Below are 15270 nucleotides of genomic sequence, written 5' to 3'. Positions count from 1 at the left end.
GTAGGGTCACTATTCACACAACAGATCTGGATTTCAAAGCTCTGTTCTCCCAATCCATGTATATAGGGCCCAGTTCAGCAGCCCTTATTCAGGTAAAACTACAATGGATATCATCAATGTACTTTACTGGGTAACTATGGGTATGTCTACACTAGAAAGTTAGTTCGAACTAACGTCCGTTAGTTCGAACTAACTTTCCTAGGCGCTACACTAGCGCTCCGTTAGTTCGAACTTAATTCGAACTAACGGAGCGCTTAGTTCGAACTAGGTAAACCTCATTTTACGAGGACTAACGCCTAGTTCGAACTAGCTAGTTCGAACTAAGGGCTGTGTAGCCCTTTAGTTCGAACTAGTGGGAGGCTAAGGCTTCCCAGGTTTCCCTGGTGGCCACTCTGGCCAACACCAGGGAAACTCTATTGCCCCCCTCCCAGCCCCGGAGCCCTTAAAGGGCCACGGGCTGGCTACTCACTTTGTGCCAGTTGCAAGGCTGCAAGCACCCGTGCCTGCACAGCCTGCACCTGCCACAGTATGAGCCAGCCATCCGAGGGCTCCCAGCCCTCTACTGCTCCCCACGACCAGCCTGGCGGCTCCCGGGAGCCTGCCCGGGGGCGCAAAAGGCGGGCGCCCGCCTGGTCAAGTGCGGAGATCGTGGACCTCATCGAGGTTTGGGGGGAAGCCTCAAATGTCCATGATCTCCGCACTAGCCACCGGAACGCGGCCGTCTACGGACGCATGGCTGCCAGCCTGGCCGCCAGGGGCCACCAGCGCAGCCGGGAGCAGGTGCGCTGCAAGATTAAAGACTTGCGGCAGTCCTACTCCCGGGCCTGCCTGCCAGGGGCTGACCCGGAGGCCTGCCCCCACTTCCATGCCCTGGACCGCATCCTGGGGCCTCATGCCGTCCCTGCCCCCCGGGACGTGATTGACCCCGGGGCAGAGGGACCGCTCCTGGAGACGGAGGAGGAGGAGGAGGGCTCTGAGAGCCAGGAGCCTGCCGCCAGCCTTCCCAGGACCCGGGACCCCCGAGGCACCCCACAGAGCCGCTCGCCTGCATCATCAGAGGCCGGGGAGGCGTCCACCTGTGATTACCCTCGTGTTCCCCTTATGTGTACGGGGGGCTGGGGCGAGAGGGAGCCCCGGGACCGTGCGCCTGGGCCTTGCCCACCACGGAGCAGCAGCTGGGGATCCTGCAGGGGCCCTGGCCTTGCAGAGGGGAGCTGGGTTTCACACACCTGGGCCCCTGGGGTAATTGACCGCTGGTCTTCTTGCACCACAGCTGCAGCACCGGGGCCTGCAGGGCGCACCACACCGCCTGCAGCAGCCGCCCGCGCCCGGGCAAGCAGGACAGCCAGGAACCAGGAGGACTACCAGAGGCGGCACCTCCGGTTCCTGGACCGACAGCTCCGTCTCCAGGACCACTGGGTCCAGGAGGACCTCAGGCTGTGCCAGAGGAGTCTGGAGGCCCTGGAGGAGCAGGGCCGTGCCCTGCGAGGCCACCTCCAGAGCCTGCTGGACCGCTTTCCATTTCCTCCTCCCCCCCCCTGCTCCCCCTCTTTCTCCCCCTCTTGCTCCCCCTCTTGCTCCCCCTTTTGCTCCCCCTCTTTCTCCCCCTTTTGCTCCCCCTCTTGCTCCCCCTCTTGCTCCCCCTGCTCCTCCTGCTTCCGCTCCTGCTTCCTCCACACCCCCTGTCCCCTCTGCCCCCCCCTCCACAACCATTCCCCACCGACGCCCCCGGACCCGCAGTGTGGCGAGACGGGAGAGGCAGCCGGACTCCCACCCCTGAGCTTTCCTTTCCCTTCCTCCCTTCCCTCCCCTCCCCTTCCAGCTCCCTCGTCCCAGGTTTCCCCCTCCCTTCTCCCACCTTCATTCCTCCCTCCCCCACCCCAGTTCTCTGAAATAAACAGACGTTTTTGTTTCAAAAACAGGTGTCTTTATTTGACAGTAGGTAGGGAGGGGAAAGGGGAAGGGGGGGGGTAGGGTGGAAGAAGGCCCCGGTGGGGCATGCAGGGAGAGGTCAGTCCTCCTCCTCCTCCACCTGGAAGCTCTCCCGCAGGGCTTCCCGGACGGCGGCGGTGCGGGGCTGACCGTAGTGTCCAGCCATGCGGTCAGCCTCAGCCATCCAGGCTGGCAAGAAAGCCTCCCCCTTCCGCTCACACAAATTGTGGAGCACACAACATGCCGCCACCACGGGAGGGATGTTGTGCTCAGCCAGGTCCAGACGGGTGAGGAGGCATCGAAAGCGGGCTTTCAGTCGCCCGAAGGCCCCCTCCACCACGATGCGGGCCCTGCTCAGCCTGTTATTGAAGGCCTGGCGGGAGGGATTGAGGTGCCCCGTGTAGGGCTTCATGAGCCACGGCTGCAGTGGGTAGGCGGCATCCCCCACCAGGCAGACGGGCATGTCCACGTCCCCGACCCTGATGTGGCGGTCGGGTAAGAAGGTCCCGTCCTGCAGCCGCTGGCACACGGAGGAGTTCCGGTACACCCGTGCATCGTGTGCTTTGCCGGACCAGCCCACATTTATGTCCGTGAACTGTCCCCGGTGGTCACACACGGCCTGCAGGATGACGGAGAAGTACCCCTTGCGGTTCACGTACCGGGACGCCTGGTGTTCCGGGGCACGGATGGGGATGTGCGTCCCGTCGATGGCCCCCCCGCAGTTGGGGAAGCCGAGGGCGCCGAATCCCCGGATGACGGCATCCGGGTCGGCGAGGCGGACCACCCTGCGGAGCAGCACCCGGTTGATGGCCTTGACCACCTGCGGAGAGAGACACAGCAAAGCGTCAATCAGTGGGGCGCCCGGGTGGCTGGGAGCGTGCGTGCCCTGGCAGTGCCCCGCGCCCCACTCCCGGAAGCAACCCCCCTGGCGGCGTGTAGTACGGCCGGGACAGCCCGACCCCTCCGGTGCGGGGCGCCTTCGCCTCCTCCCGCCCCCCCCCTTTGTCCCTGGGGCGGCCCATCCCCTCCTCGCAGCCCCCCTTCCTCCCCGGCTCGGTGGCCGACGAGCACCGTACCTGCATGAGCACTGCTCCGACAGTGGATCTCCCCACGCCGAACTGGTTCCCGACGGATCGGTAGCTGTCCGGCGTGGAGAGCTTCCAGAGGGCGATGGCCACCCGCTTCTGGAGGGGGATGGCGGGGCCTCATGCGAGTGTCCCTTCTTTGCAGGGCAGGGGCGAGCCACTCGCAGAGCTCCAGGAAGGTGTCCCTCCTCATCCTAAAGTTCTGGGTCCACTGTCGGTCGTCCCAGCGCTCCAGGACGATGCGGTCCCACCAGTCGCTGCTGGTGTCCAGACGCCAGATGCAGCGGGGCACGCCGGTGCCGGGGCGCCGCCGCGGCTCCTCCACGGCCCCCAGGGCGGCCAGGCGGAGAGGCAGGGGGCTGACGTTCCCCAGGTGGTGCCAGGCAGCCTCGAGCCATTGCTGGCAGGCTTGCAGCAGCAAGTCCAGAAAGTGCACCAAAAGGTGCAGGGCGAGCCGTGGCTCCATGTTGCCACCTGCGGCAGTCCCCCCCGAAGGGAAGCACCGACACAGACGGGCACAGAGACCGACGCTTTGCTGTCCCTCGGCGAGGTTGGCAAGCAAGCAGGAAAAGCTGAGAACCGGCTGTCCAGGGGGGTCCCTTTAAGCACGAGCCTCAGATAGCCTCAGACAGCAGCCACACAAAGCAACTGCTGACCTGATGCCCTGCCAGAACCGGTTTCAGCTGCCCTTAAATGCCCCCCTGCGTCCAATCAGTGTGGACGCGCTAGTTCGAACTAGCAAAACGCTAGTTCGAACTAGTTTTTAGTTCTAGATGCGCTAGTTCGAACTAGCTTAGTTCGAATTAACTAATTCGAACTAAGTTAGTTCGAACTAGCGCTGTAGTGTAGACGTACCCTGTGGCAGGAGGAAGCCCATAGAGAAATTCAGAGTGCTGGAAGAGTGCTGCCTTAACCCCTTGTCAGGCAAGTATGCCCCATCACACAACAAGACTCTTTTGTATTCTTTAGCTATCCATCTTTGCCTGGAGCCACTGGGTTTTCATCCCCAGGTTAGTGGAGGTAGAGAGGCTGATTTGGCCCAATGTTATTTCATGAAAAATCATGGACTTCTAAACTGGAAAGAATTTTCCTTTCAATTTGACAGTTTGCTAAGTTTTTAGTAGTGCCTTAGTTAATACCCCACAATTCTTGCTCTAATACCTTTTATATTACCTCATTCTCCTTGTCTCTTCAATATTGACCAAGGATTAGGCAGCTGGTTTCCATGCCATGCCACCACCATAGGCATGTTACATTTACTGAGGTCTAACCTGCTCAGTAGACTGCGGAACTTTCCTTTTAAAAGCCCAAAAGCACATTCCATCACCATTCTGCACCTGCTCAGCCTGTAGTTGAGCTGCTCTTTACTGGGGTCCAGGCTGTCCACGTACGCCTTCATGAGGAACAAAGGGTAAGCTGGGTTGCTAAGGGTTATTAATCACATTTCAACATCTCTGACTAATTTTCCAGTCTGGGAAAAAAGTTCCAGCTTTCAGCTTAGCAAAGATGAAGAGGCAGGAGTTCCTAAAGGTGCACGCATCATGCACCTTTCCTGACCAACCCACGTTGATTCGGTGAAACAGCCCCTGTGATCCACCAGTGCCGCCTGCAGCACTATTGAGAAGTACTCCTTGTGGTTTATGTATTCTTTGGCAAGATGATTAGGAGCCAAGATAGGGATCTGTGTTCTGTCTATCAGCCCACTACAGTTAGGGTATGTCTACACTACCCCCCTAGTTTGAACTAGGGGGGTAGTGTTATGTCTACACTACCCCCCTAGTTTGAACTAGGGGGGTAGTGTAGACATACCCTTAGTGAATCCCTTTGTAGAAAAGCCCTCCACTATGTCCTCCACATTTTCCAGAGTCACTCCCTCCACGGCAGAAGAGTATTGATTTCTTTGGCTATTTGAATCACAACAGCCCCACTCTAAATTTCCCCACTCTGAATTGATTATCAATTGTCTGCTGTTGCAAGCTTCCACAGGGCAGTTACCACACTTTTCTTCACTTGCAGAGTGTATCTCATTCTGGTATTCTTGTGCTTCAGGGCAGGGGAAAGTAACTCACAAACTTCCATGAACATGGCCTTGTGCATGTGAAAGTTTTGCAGCACCATTGAGCGTCCCATAGCTACATCAGTATGCAGTCCCACCCGTATGTGCTTGTCCCATGGCAAAAGAACAGGAGTTCCACCGTGTCCACAGGATCGAATATTCACAGCATTTGCCAGTGGCTCAACTCAAGTGCTTCGCAAAAGAGTATGTTCATAGCCTCCTGAAATTCTTCCTCATTCTGGTGGACCCTGGATACACTCTGGATATGTTCCAGCATTAGGTTCACCATGTTTCACGTGATTGCCATAAAGCTTTGATGCTCAATAGGATCCATAATGTCTTCCGTCCTCATGCTGTTATGGTGTCTACATGGAGAACAAGGAGGAAAAGGTTGCAAAAAGACTGTTTGCCATTGTTTTCAAGTGGGGAGGGAGGAAGGATATGAGTGCATTATGGGATGCTGATAACGTGTATCCAGAACCAGACGCTGCACAGTTTTGGTCCTAGCACGCACTGGGAGCATAACGCAGAATGTAAACAGGTACAGGAACTGTACCATAGCTATCCACAGTGCTTTGCTCTCAAAGTCAATGATAGATACCCTACAGGGGATGCGCTACTTTAAACTTCATCAAAATCTTGCACACTGTGAGAACATGCACCTTTGACTTTACAAAATTGGCTGCTAAAAAAAATCAATCTTAATAAATTTGACCTTATCTCTCTCTGTAGACAAGCCTTGTTTACACATTGCACATGCTCAGCACCTATCAATAATGCTTGGGAGACACTGTGTAGCTGCCTTGTTTCATACAGAAAAGATTGCATGTATTAGAAGACATTGCATGTATTAGAAACTCACATGAATGAACCGGCTCTTTCACCCTACCCTTACCCCATTGAGCTGCGTAACACAGCATGGTACTCCTTCTACATTTTTGTTTCTTATTATTATGATGAATAGATATTTTTTCTTTTAGGATTAATTGTTCCTGCAGCACAAGATATAAATCAATATATATTAAAATCCCTTACAAAAAAAGAATATGCTCTACAAAGGCTGAATAAATGAAAGTTTCTGTCAATGAGCCCTCTAACTTTCCTACCATCAAAAGAAGATATGCATCTCAGTATAATTTGTTGTAAGTAATTATGCTTAGCAAAATAGTGCATGGAACAGATTTCCATAACCTTTCATGGTTCAGATTTAAATTTAAAAACCATCATTTTTACTACAGGAGGTATAATCCAGCCATACATTTAATAGTTTGTATAAGCTGTGATTCTACTTCGATCTCACTTACACCAGCTCTTTACTGATATAATACCACTGACTGCCACAGTCTTTCCTGATTTACATCAGGATATGTGGAATCTGATTTTGACTCCAATCCTTTTTCATGCAGAAGATGAGCAACAATATTTATCTTTTTCTCTCCCGTGTTCTTTTTCCAAGCCCTTGAGCAAGTTCAAGCTTTCATTCTTTGCCAAATTAAAATATCCTGTGGATGGTGGGGGTTGAAAACGTTATGTTTGGAACTGAAAATCAGAATGTTTTTGACATGACCAAATCCGAACGGATGACAGTTACGCTCATTCCAGAGGAGACCCACGGCACTTATGACTGTTTTCAGTTTCTCTCTTTCCAAATTGCTGGCGCAGTCAAAACCAATTTATTCAATTAGTCCTTTTCAGTAAAGCCATGTCAATGGGCTGCATAAATACACAAACCCTATAGCAATATGTAAAATGTCTCTTTTCACATCTCACAGCCTTTTTGTTGACATCTAATGTGTTGTAATTAAGTCTAATTAGGTAGACTTATGGATTCACACTAATGGTTATGTATAAGTACACGTCCCTCACAGCTATTAATTCAAGGCATTCTCATATCATTTAACTTGCGTCAATTATGCATTTTATAATTTGCCTACTGATGTTTTTGCATAGTGATTTTATATACAGAAATGTGACCTACAGGATTTTCAATATTGTTAATTTACGATCTGAAGAGACTTCTTTGACATATAGCTTAGTTTCCTTTCATTGCTTTTTAACTCAGTTGTTATTAAAACAACTCCTTTGTGTCTAAAATTTATTTCATTACTATTTTAACTATGCAACTGTGGAATGCAGATAATGAAAAAATAGATTTTTTTTATATTTGTACTGTATGAAGTGGCTAACTGTTCCATTTTGCAAATGAAAGTTGTAGAACGGATTTCATATCTAAAGATTTTAAGATTCATAAAATACTCTATTTATGCCTGTTACTTTTCTCACATGAGCAATACCGGAGAACATACATTTACTCATGTCTTTGTGCAGGCAGGGCACGGAGAAGTCTGCTTTTGTTTATGATTCTGAAAAGGTAAAATTATTCAAGGCATTTCTAGAAAAGGCATTTTGTCTTGATTTTTAATTCATCTCTTCATAGATTTCATTTTTCTTCAATTATATGGCCATTATTTCTCTTATGAAAATAGGAATCTTGAAACAAAATGAATTTCCTAATGAATAAATCATGCTAGATTGCGTATATGAAGGTGAATTCTTCAATTGCACCTTAACTCTACCAACAGGTCATTTGTTTGGTCCTTGATTCAGCAAAGCACCTAAGCAAATGGTGAAATCTACTGTGTTTCATGTTTGTTACATTTAGGACTTAGGATCGGTACAAAATGCATACACACACTCACAGACGCACTGAGGCCATGTCTACACTTACACAGAAGTTCAAATTAAAATACTCAACTCTAGCTACATTACTAGTGTAGCTGGAGTCGAGGTACCTTAATTCGAACTTTGGCACCATCTCCACAGTAAGAGGTCTATGGGAGCAAACACTCCTATCAACTTACCTTACTCCTCACAAGGAATAAGTGATCTGGTGTCAACGGAGGTGCTTTCGGCATTTGATTTAGCAGGTCTTTACTAGACCCACTAAATTGAACACTGGAAAATCCACCGCCACAGCGTTGATCTTCCAGGAAGTGAAAACATGGGCTAAATGTCTGTAATTACTCTATAGTCGAGCTTTCCTATGAACCTTGCTGTAACAGTGACTGGGTTTTTCTAATAATTCCTATGTCACACCAAGGGAGTACTGATATAATTATGATACTTCTTGCATCAGCTAAGACAAATATTTGTAGCATTTAGAAATGTAACATCTGATTTTAATTTTTCTCTGTAACTAAACTATTGGCAGCTCAGCTCACTGGAGTTTGTAAACCACTCAGATATGAGATGTTGTGCAAAATATTCCTATTATTTTACTACCATTTGCTCTCCATTTTTAATAAAGCTTATTTTAAGAAGGCTGTTGTTGTATTGCAATGGTCTCCAACCTTTTTATGCCCTAGATCACTTTTTAAATGACAGAACAAGCCAAGATCTACTGCCCTGCCCCTTCCTTGAAGCCTCGCCCCTTCCTCGAAGCCCCGCCCCTTCCTCTCTATTCTCCTCCTCTCCATCACTTGCTATCCCCAACCCTTATACTGCTGCTTTTTTCTCCAATTCTTCTGTAGGAAGAGGTTTTTCCAACATTTTCCAGCCTGTCTAGACTGGACCAAATGTCAGAAAACCCCCTTCTTTTGGAAGCCCCCTTATTCCTCATGGTAAGAGGAATATAGGGATTACCGAAAGAGCATGTTTGCTCTTCCACTAAAAGAAGCAGAAGAACAAAGGCATCCCTGGCTGCAGAAGAGTTTTTCTGGGATATCTCCAGAATCCTGAAAAACTCCTGCAGTCTAGCCTTACCCTTGCTGGGTTGAGGCAGAATGTGTAGGCTCTGGGGTGGGAATGAGGGATTTGGGTGTGGGAAGGGGTGCAAGCTCTGGGAGGAAATCTGGATACAGGAGGAGGTGGGGAAGGGGATGCTGGGTCAGGGAGGGGGCTACAGGACAGCCAGTGTTGGGGTCAGATGTAGGGTTAGAGTACTAAGCAAGCCACGGGCTTGTGGATATGAGATGCAGGAATTTGGGTTAGGGTATGTGAGGGGCTCAGGGTAGGGGGTTCCAGTGTATGATAGGTTCAGCTGGAGGGTCTGGGGGAACAGGGAGTGCTGGAGTGTTATGATGCTGTGGGCAGATGGGGGCTTGGCTCCACTTGGGGGTTTGTTGGCTACGCTTCATTTTTAAATAAAATACTAGGTCAAACACAAAAAGTTTCTGCATTATCTTTATTTATGAGAAGGGCAGGGAATCTGTTTTGAGTCAGGGGTCACTGACCCACAGAAAAGTCAATTGGGGCCACACAAGTGAGATGCAAAATAAAAACTCCTCCAAAACCCCCACAAGCCTCACTAATGTGGTCCCAACTGTGCTGGTGGAAGCAAGGCACATGGTATTGGGGAAGGTTGCCAGGGGGTACCGGGACAGGGGATGTGCTCCACATTTTGAGTAGCTTTTTTCAATTCTTTTGTCAGAAGAGGCTTTTCTGACATTTGGCCCATCTAGACTGGGCAAAATGTTGGGGAAAAACCCTCTTTCGGAAGCCCCCTTAGTCCTTGTGGAACGAGAACATAAGAACACAAGAACGGCCGTACTGGGTCAGACCAAAGGTCCATCCAGCCCAGTATCCTGTCTGCCGACACTGGCCATCACCAGGTGCCCCAGAGAGGATAGACCAAAGACAATGATCAAGCGATTTGTCTCCTGCCATCCCTCTCCAGCCTCTGACAAACAGAGGCCAAGGACACCATTTTATCCCCTGGCTAATAGCCTTTTATGGACCTAACCTCCATGAAATTATCTAGCTTCTCTTTAAACTCTATTATAGTCCTAGCTTTCACAGCCTCCTCTGGCAAGGAGTTCCACAGGTTGACTACACGCTGTGTGAAGAACAACTTTCTTTTATTAGTTTTAAACCTGCTACCCATTAATTTCATTTGGTGTCCTCTAGTTCTTCTATTTAGGGAACTAATAAATAACTTTTCTTTATCAGCCTCTCCACACCACTCATGATTTTATATACCTCTATCATATCCCCCCTCAGTCGCCTCTTTTTTAAACTGAAAAGGCCCAGTCGCTTTAGCCTTTCCTCATATGGGACCCGTTCCAAATCTCTAATCATTTTAGTTGCCCTTTTCTGAACCGTTTCCAAGGCCAAAATATCTTTTTTGAGGAATACAGTGGCTTCTGAAAGACCGTGTTTGCTCTTCTGCAAAAAAGTGGAAGAGTAAACACATTCCTTGGATGTGGAACAGTTTTTCCGGGATACCTCCAGTATCCCAGGAAAACTGTGTAGTCTAACCATACCCTCAGCCTCTGAGAGAGAACTGCTGAAGAGATAAGGGTTCCTGAAGCCTAACTTCCCACACATACTCCGCGCTCCCATTAAGGTGTAATACAAACCTTATTAAAGATGCACACTAAGGCGAACCCACATCCCAAGCAGCAAATATGAATTGGCATGGCTGCAGGTGACAGGCCTTGAACCATTTCACAGGCACTGCTGCCCTACCTGTGAATAATTTTAAAATTAGTCCTCAAATGCCAAACGTAAGCATCGATGACTAAATAACATCATAGGGAAGAAATGTTAAAATGAACTGAATTCAAGAAACAGATGCACAAACAAATTGAAACAAGCTGGTATTAAAATGAAATAAAAGGCAGTGAAGGAGAAGAAAAAGACAAAGTAGAACATGGAAAGCTAGCACAGCCCAAATCACCACATAAATTCTTCCAGTCTATCAAAGTACACACCTGTTCTCCGCATCCTCCCTGCTGAGTGCACCAGGAAAGCAATTTAAAGATACTGCAGTGAATGTGAAAATTGCAGACCCATCCATCACCATTAGCCCCTCTACAAAAACAGCTATTGGAAAAGGAACAAAGAACCCAATAAGCCTTTTTTTATATAAAAACAACAAAAAATGCAGCTTCTGCTAGAATTAGCTATGTATTCATCTCCCAGATAGAAAAACAGGATCGGTTAAGTGGTGGTATGATGCCAGGAGATTCATGCTTATGGGCTTTATTATTATTATTATTATGCATATGCTATTAGTACCTGATGACCTAATATACACAGTACCCTCAATGGAAGCAACTGCTAGGACAAAAGTCTCCATAACTGCATAACAAAATTGTTATTCTTTATTTTCAGCCTAAGATACTGATTCTGAACAGACAACAGAAAGACGATACACTCAGTGTTTGCTAACAGTTAGGCTGTGTCTAGGCTGGCCAGTTTTTCCAGAAAATCAGCCGCTTTTCCGGAAAAACTTGCCAGCTGTCTACACTGGCCGCTTGAATTTCCGCAAAAGCACTGACTTCCTACTGTAAGAAATCAGTGCTTCTTGCGGAAATACTATGCTGCTCCCGTTCAGGCAAAAGTCCCTTTTGTGCAAAACTTTTGCGCAAAAGGGCCAGTGTAGACAGCTGAGATTTGTTTTGCGCAAAAAAGCCCCGATCACGAAAATGGCGATCAGGGCTTTTTTGCGGAAAAGCGCGTCTAGATTGGCACGGACGCTTTTTCGCAAAAAGTGCTTTTGCGGAAAAGCGTCCGTGCCAATCTTGACGCTCTTTTCCGAAAATGCTTTTAACGGAAAACTTTTCCGTTAAAAGCATTTCCGGAAAATCATGCCAGTCTAGACACTGCCTTACAGTACTGGCAGGTCATAATTTTAATTTCTCACACCAGCATTCAGGAGGCCCTCCTATAAAGTCAATTTACTGAGAGCCAGTTATTATAGAAGAAGTCATCTGTATGGTTTCACTACTGGACCTTTATTACAGGCCATTTATTTTAATAGTCAGGCTTTAAAGATACTATCAGTGTAGGATTCTCATTCTTGGATGCTAAGCTCACAGCAATAAGATAAAGCAGTGATTTGCACTGGGACTGGACATCCCAAAGATGAGACTCCTTTTGCATGAAGCAATCCTTCAATGGAACAGAAGCACAGATAGCAGATTTTCTGTCTAGTCCTGCAACCCTGTCCATTGTTTTGTGCTTTTTCAAAAATGGTGTCTATTTTGAATATATGCCTCTCTCATAGAGCTGGAAGGGACCTTGAGAAAACAGCAAGAGTAGGCCCCTGCCTTGGGGCAAGGTCAAGTACCATTCCTGACAGATGCCTAAACAGCTCCCTTAAGGGATTGAACTTACAACCTTAGGTTTAGCATGGCAATACTCAAACCACTGAGCTATCCCTCCCTGGAAAGCAAGTCCTTGAAGTAGGTTTTACTTTGTTGTTTTTACTGCTCATCTATAGCTGCTCTCTTGCTGCAGCCATTGCTGTTCATTTTGCTTTAAAAAATCACTCTATTTAAAATATGGCATGTGATTGCCCTACAGTGAAAAAGAGAATGAAGCTGTCACTTGAATATGATGGCTTGGATACTGCTCTTTCTTCGTGCTGTCATTGTGTGGCCTAGATTAGTGAGAAGCACAGAGCAATAAGAAAAGTATAAAACATTTTAAGTGATAAATCAAGTCTCTTTCTGCTGTAAAATGAGCTTGACAAACAAACATACTAGAAGTCTATACAATTAAATGAGCAGGTGTGGAAGCATAACTTGTATCCTGATATTAATTGTGCTCTGGCTGAAACTGAAATACTCTTCCCGTCCCCAGGTCTACCCCTCTCTTTTGCAAAGCCCAGACAAGGTGCTGACCCCACAGAAGTAATAGGATGACAGGTAGAGTGCGTCTAGACTGGCAAGATTTTGCGCAAAAGCAGCCACTTTTGTGCAAAACTTGCCAGCTGTCTACACTGGCCACTTGAATTTGCACAAGAGAACTGACTTCGTAATGTAGAAAATCAGTGTTTCTTGCGCAAATACTTTCAAGCTCCCGCTCGGGAAAAAACCCTCTTGCACAAGAATACTTGCACAAGAGGGCCAATGTAGACAGGGAAGAACTGTTTTGTGCAAAAAAGCCCTGATGGCTAAAATGGTGATCGGGGCTTTCTTGCGCAAAATCACGTCTAGACTGGCCATGGATGCTTTTGTGCAAAAGCAAATCTTTTGCGCAAAGGCACTTGAAACTGACTGCTTGCCTTTTCCGTTAAAAGTATTTCTGCAAAATCATGCCAGTCTAGACACAGCCGTAGAGTTTAAGTCTCTTTGGCCAGGTCCAAAAAGGCCAGTTTTGGGAGCAGGCAGCGAGAAAGGTGAGTAGATTTTCATTTGTGTCTCCAGTGACTGGAAACCCCCATGTTGCAGGCATGGAAGAGCAGCATCAATCATTTTCAATCAACAGGAAGTGTTGCACTGTATGAATTGGGGATAATGTCATCCGTTTTGTTTCTCAAACACTCATTTCCTCCACTAGTCTCCCCTACTTACTTACTCTGGTCTTGTTCAGGAAGAGCATCATTCCACCCTATATGAGCTGTAGTATTCACAACTCATTTACAGATGGCCCATGCCTTTATCCCAATAACTCTTAGGGATAGAGTTGTTTCCAGAATGGTGACCCAGCAGCCAGTAATTTTTTATTGCAATGAAGCTTTGGTAAGCTTTGTAAAGTATAATAGGAATTATAGTGATGCTGACAATACTGAGATAAGCATTGAAGAGAGTTCGTAGAAGCCTTTAACCTTCCCCCCGTCCAGACCATGAGAGTGATTGATAATTTCTGAAAGAAAAGCAAAGGGGTGGAGCCTTTTAAAAAGGTAACAAACACATACTCCCTCAAACAATGGGATTTCTGAGTACATTTTGCGTAACCAATAAAAAGAGACAAGCTGGACAAGGATAAAAACACACAAACTGACTGCTTGCCTTGCCTGTTATTGAAATACCATACCAAATTCTCAGTTTGCAATGGACTCTTTACTCTGTCAGAAAAAAAATTACTAATCAGAAACATTAATATATTTAATGCCGCTTTGGATGGCACAATACTTACATTGTTCCATTATAAAAATGTGTCTTACAAGCTTTTTTAGTAAGTTGGGAAGTTAAGAAGGTTAGATTTTTTTACTCTGTATGTATCCCATTTGTACTTTGCTATTCAAATACACAGTCATTCAGAAAAGATGTAGGCCTTTATTATAAAACATCAGAAAGTGACCATCCTGTTACAACGCGATTTCAAAAACCAGTGGGAAAGCGAAGCTGTAGAAATCACATTCATCTCCAAATTTGAAACCTTTAATCAAGACCTGAACAAAGACCTTACTTGGATGGGCGCTACATTCAATACCCTAATGACATTACAAGTTAAGTATTGGGCATTTACAGACCATTCAATTAGCCTCATTTAGCAGGAATACTCTGACAAGTACAAGATAATCGAAGCTTTATCCAGCAGGATTTCTAACCCAACATTGCGAGCTCCAGTAGCACAGATATCTCAGATCTGAGCCTATTCTACAATCCAAGATCAAATCTCAGAAGTTGGTTCTGAATCCAGAGCTGAACATCATGACCAACTCCTTTCTTTATAATAGGCTGAATTAAAGCCCCAGAACCACATACATTCAAGCTTCGGGAATGTTTGGATCTGCATCAGAGATTCAGCATCATGTCATTTAGGTAAGAGTTGGATTTGCATCAGAGCATGTGATTGCTTAGAGAAAGAATGCTGTTGTGGTTAAGGCACTGCACTTGTTTCAAAAGATCTGCATTTTGTTGATGGCTCTGCCACAGACCCTCCTGCATGACCCTGGGCAAATCATTAAGGATATGTCCATCATGCAATAAAACATGAACAGCACCAAGACTTAGAGCCTGGGTCAGTTCATTCATGTTTGTGGGGTCCAGATTCAGGCTATGGGACTAAACATTACACTGCAAAATGTAGGCTTGGCCAAGCCCAAACATCTGCACTGCAATTTTTAACCCTCATTCAACCTGTGCCATGGGTCTTTTATTACAGAGTAGATATACCCTTACTGCTTGGTTCGCTTCCCATTTCACTCACCAGTAGAATTCCCATGTCATTGTGCTGCATTTCTCCATCAGTAAATAGGGATATTAAGGCTTCTGTAACTTTCAGGGTAAATTAGGACAGGGCAAATTAATCAAGGTTTGTAAAGCACAGACAGTAATTTTATATACTCAGACATGTGCACCATGATTAAGATTTATTAATGTTTGTACATTGTTCTTCTAACTGCTTTTGTGTACTATAGAAAAATAAAGATTTGTATTCACTCTCCCTCAGAAGGGAAGATCCTAGGACCATCACTGTGATGATGCAGATGTTTCAATTGTTGACAGACTGTATCAAAAAAGG

General features: G+C 46.9%; 1 protein-coding gene across 1 annotated transcript; it reads left to right on the top strand.

The window, feature by feature from the left end:
• The first annotated feature begins 617 nt into the window (after positions 1-617).
• Positions 618-5098, top strand: LOC142830466 (uncharacterized). The gene is made up of 3 exons (XM_075935618.1): positions 618-1078; positions 1274-1540; positions 5067-5098. The coding sequence occupies exons 1-3, from the start codon at positions 733-735 to the stop codon at positions 5096-5098; spliced, it is 645 nt and encodes a 214-aa protein (XP_075791733.1). The 5' UTR covers positions 618-732.
• Positions 5099-15270: the final 10172 nt, after the last annotated feature.

Source organism: Pelodiscus sinensis, chromosome 8 (genome assembly GCF_049634645.1).
Source record: "Pelodiscus sinensis isolate JC-2024 chromosome 8, ASM4963464v1, whole genome shotgun sequence".
Taxonomy (NCBI): Eukaryota; Metazoa; Chordata; order Testudines; family Trionychidae; genus Pelodiscus; species Pelodiscus sinensis.
The sequence above is the reverse complement of the archived record's forward strand: the minus strand, read 5'-3'. Positions and strand labels throughout refer to the sequence as shown.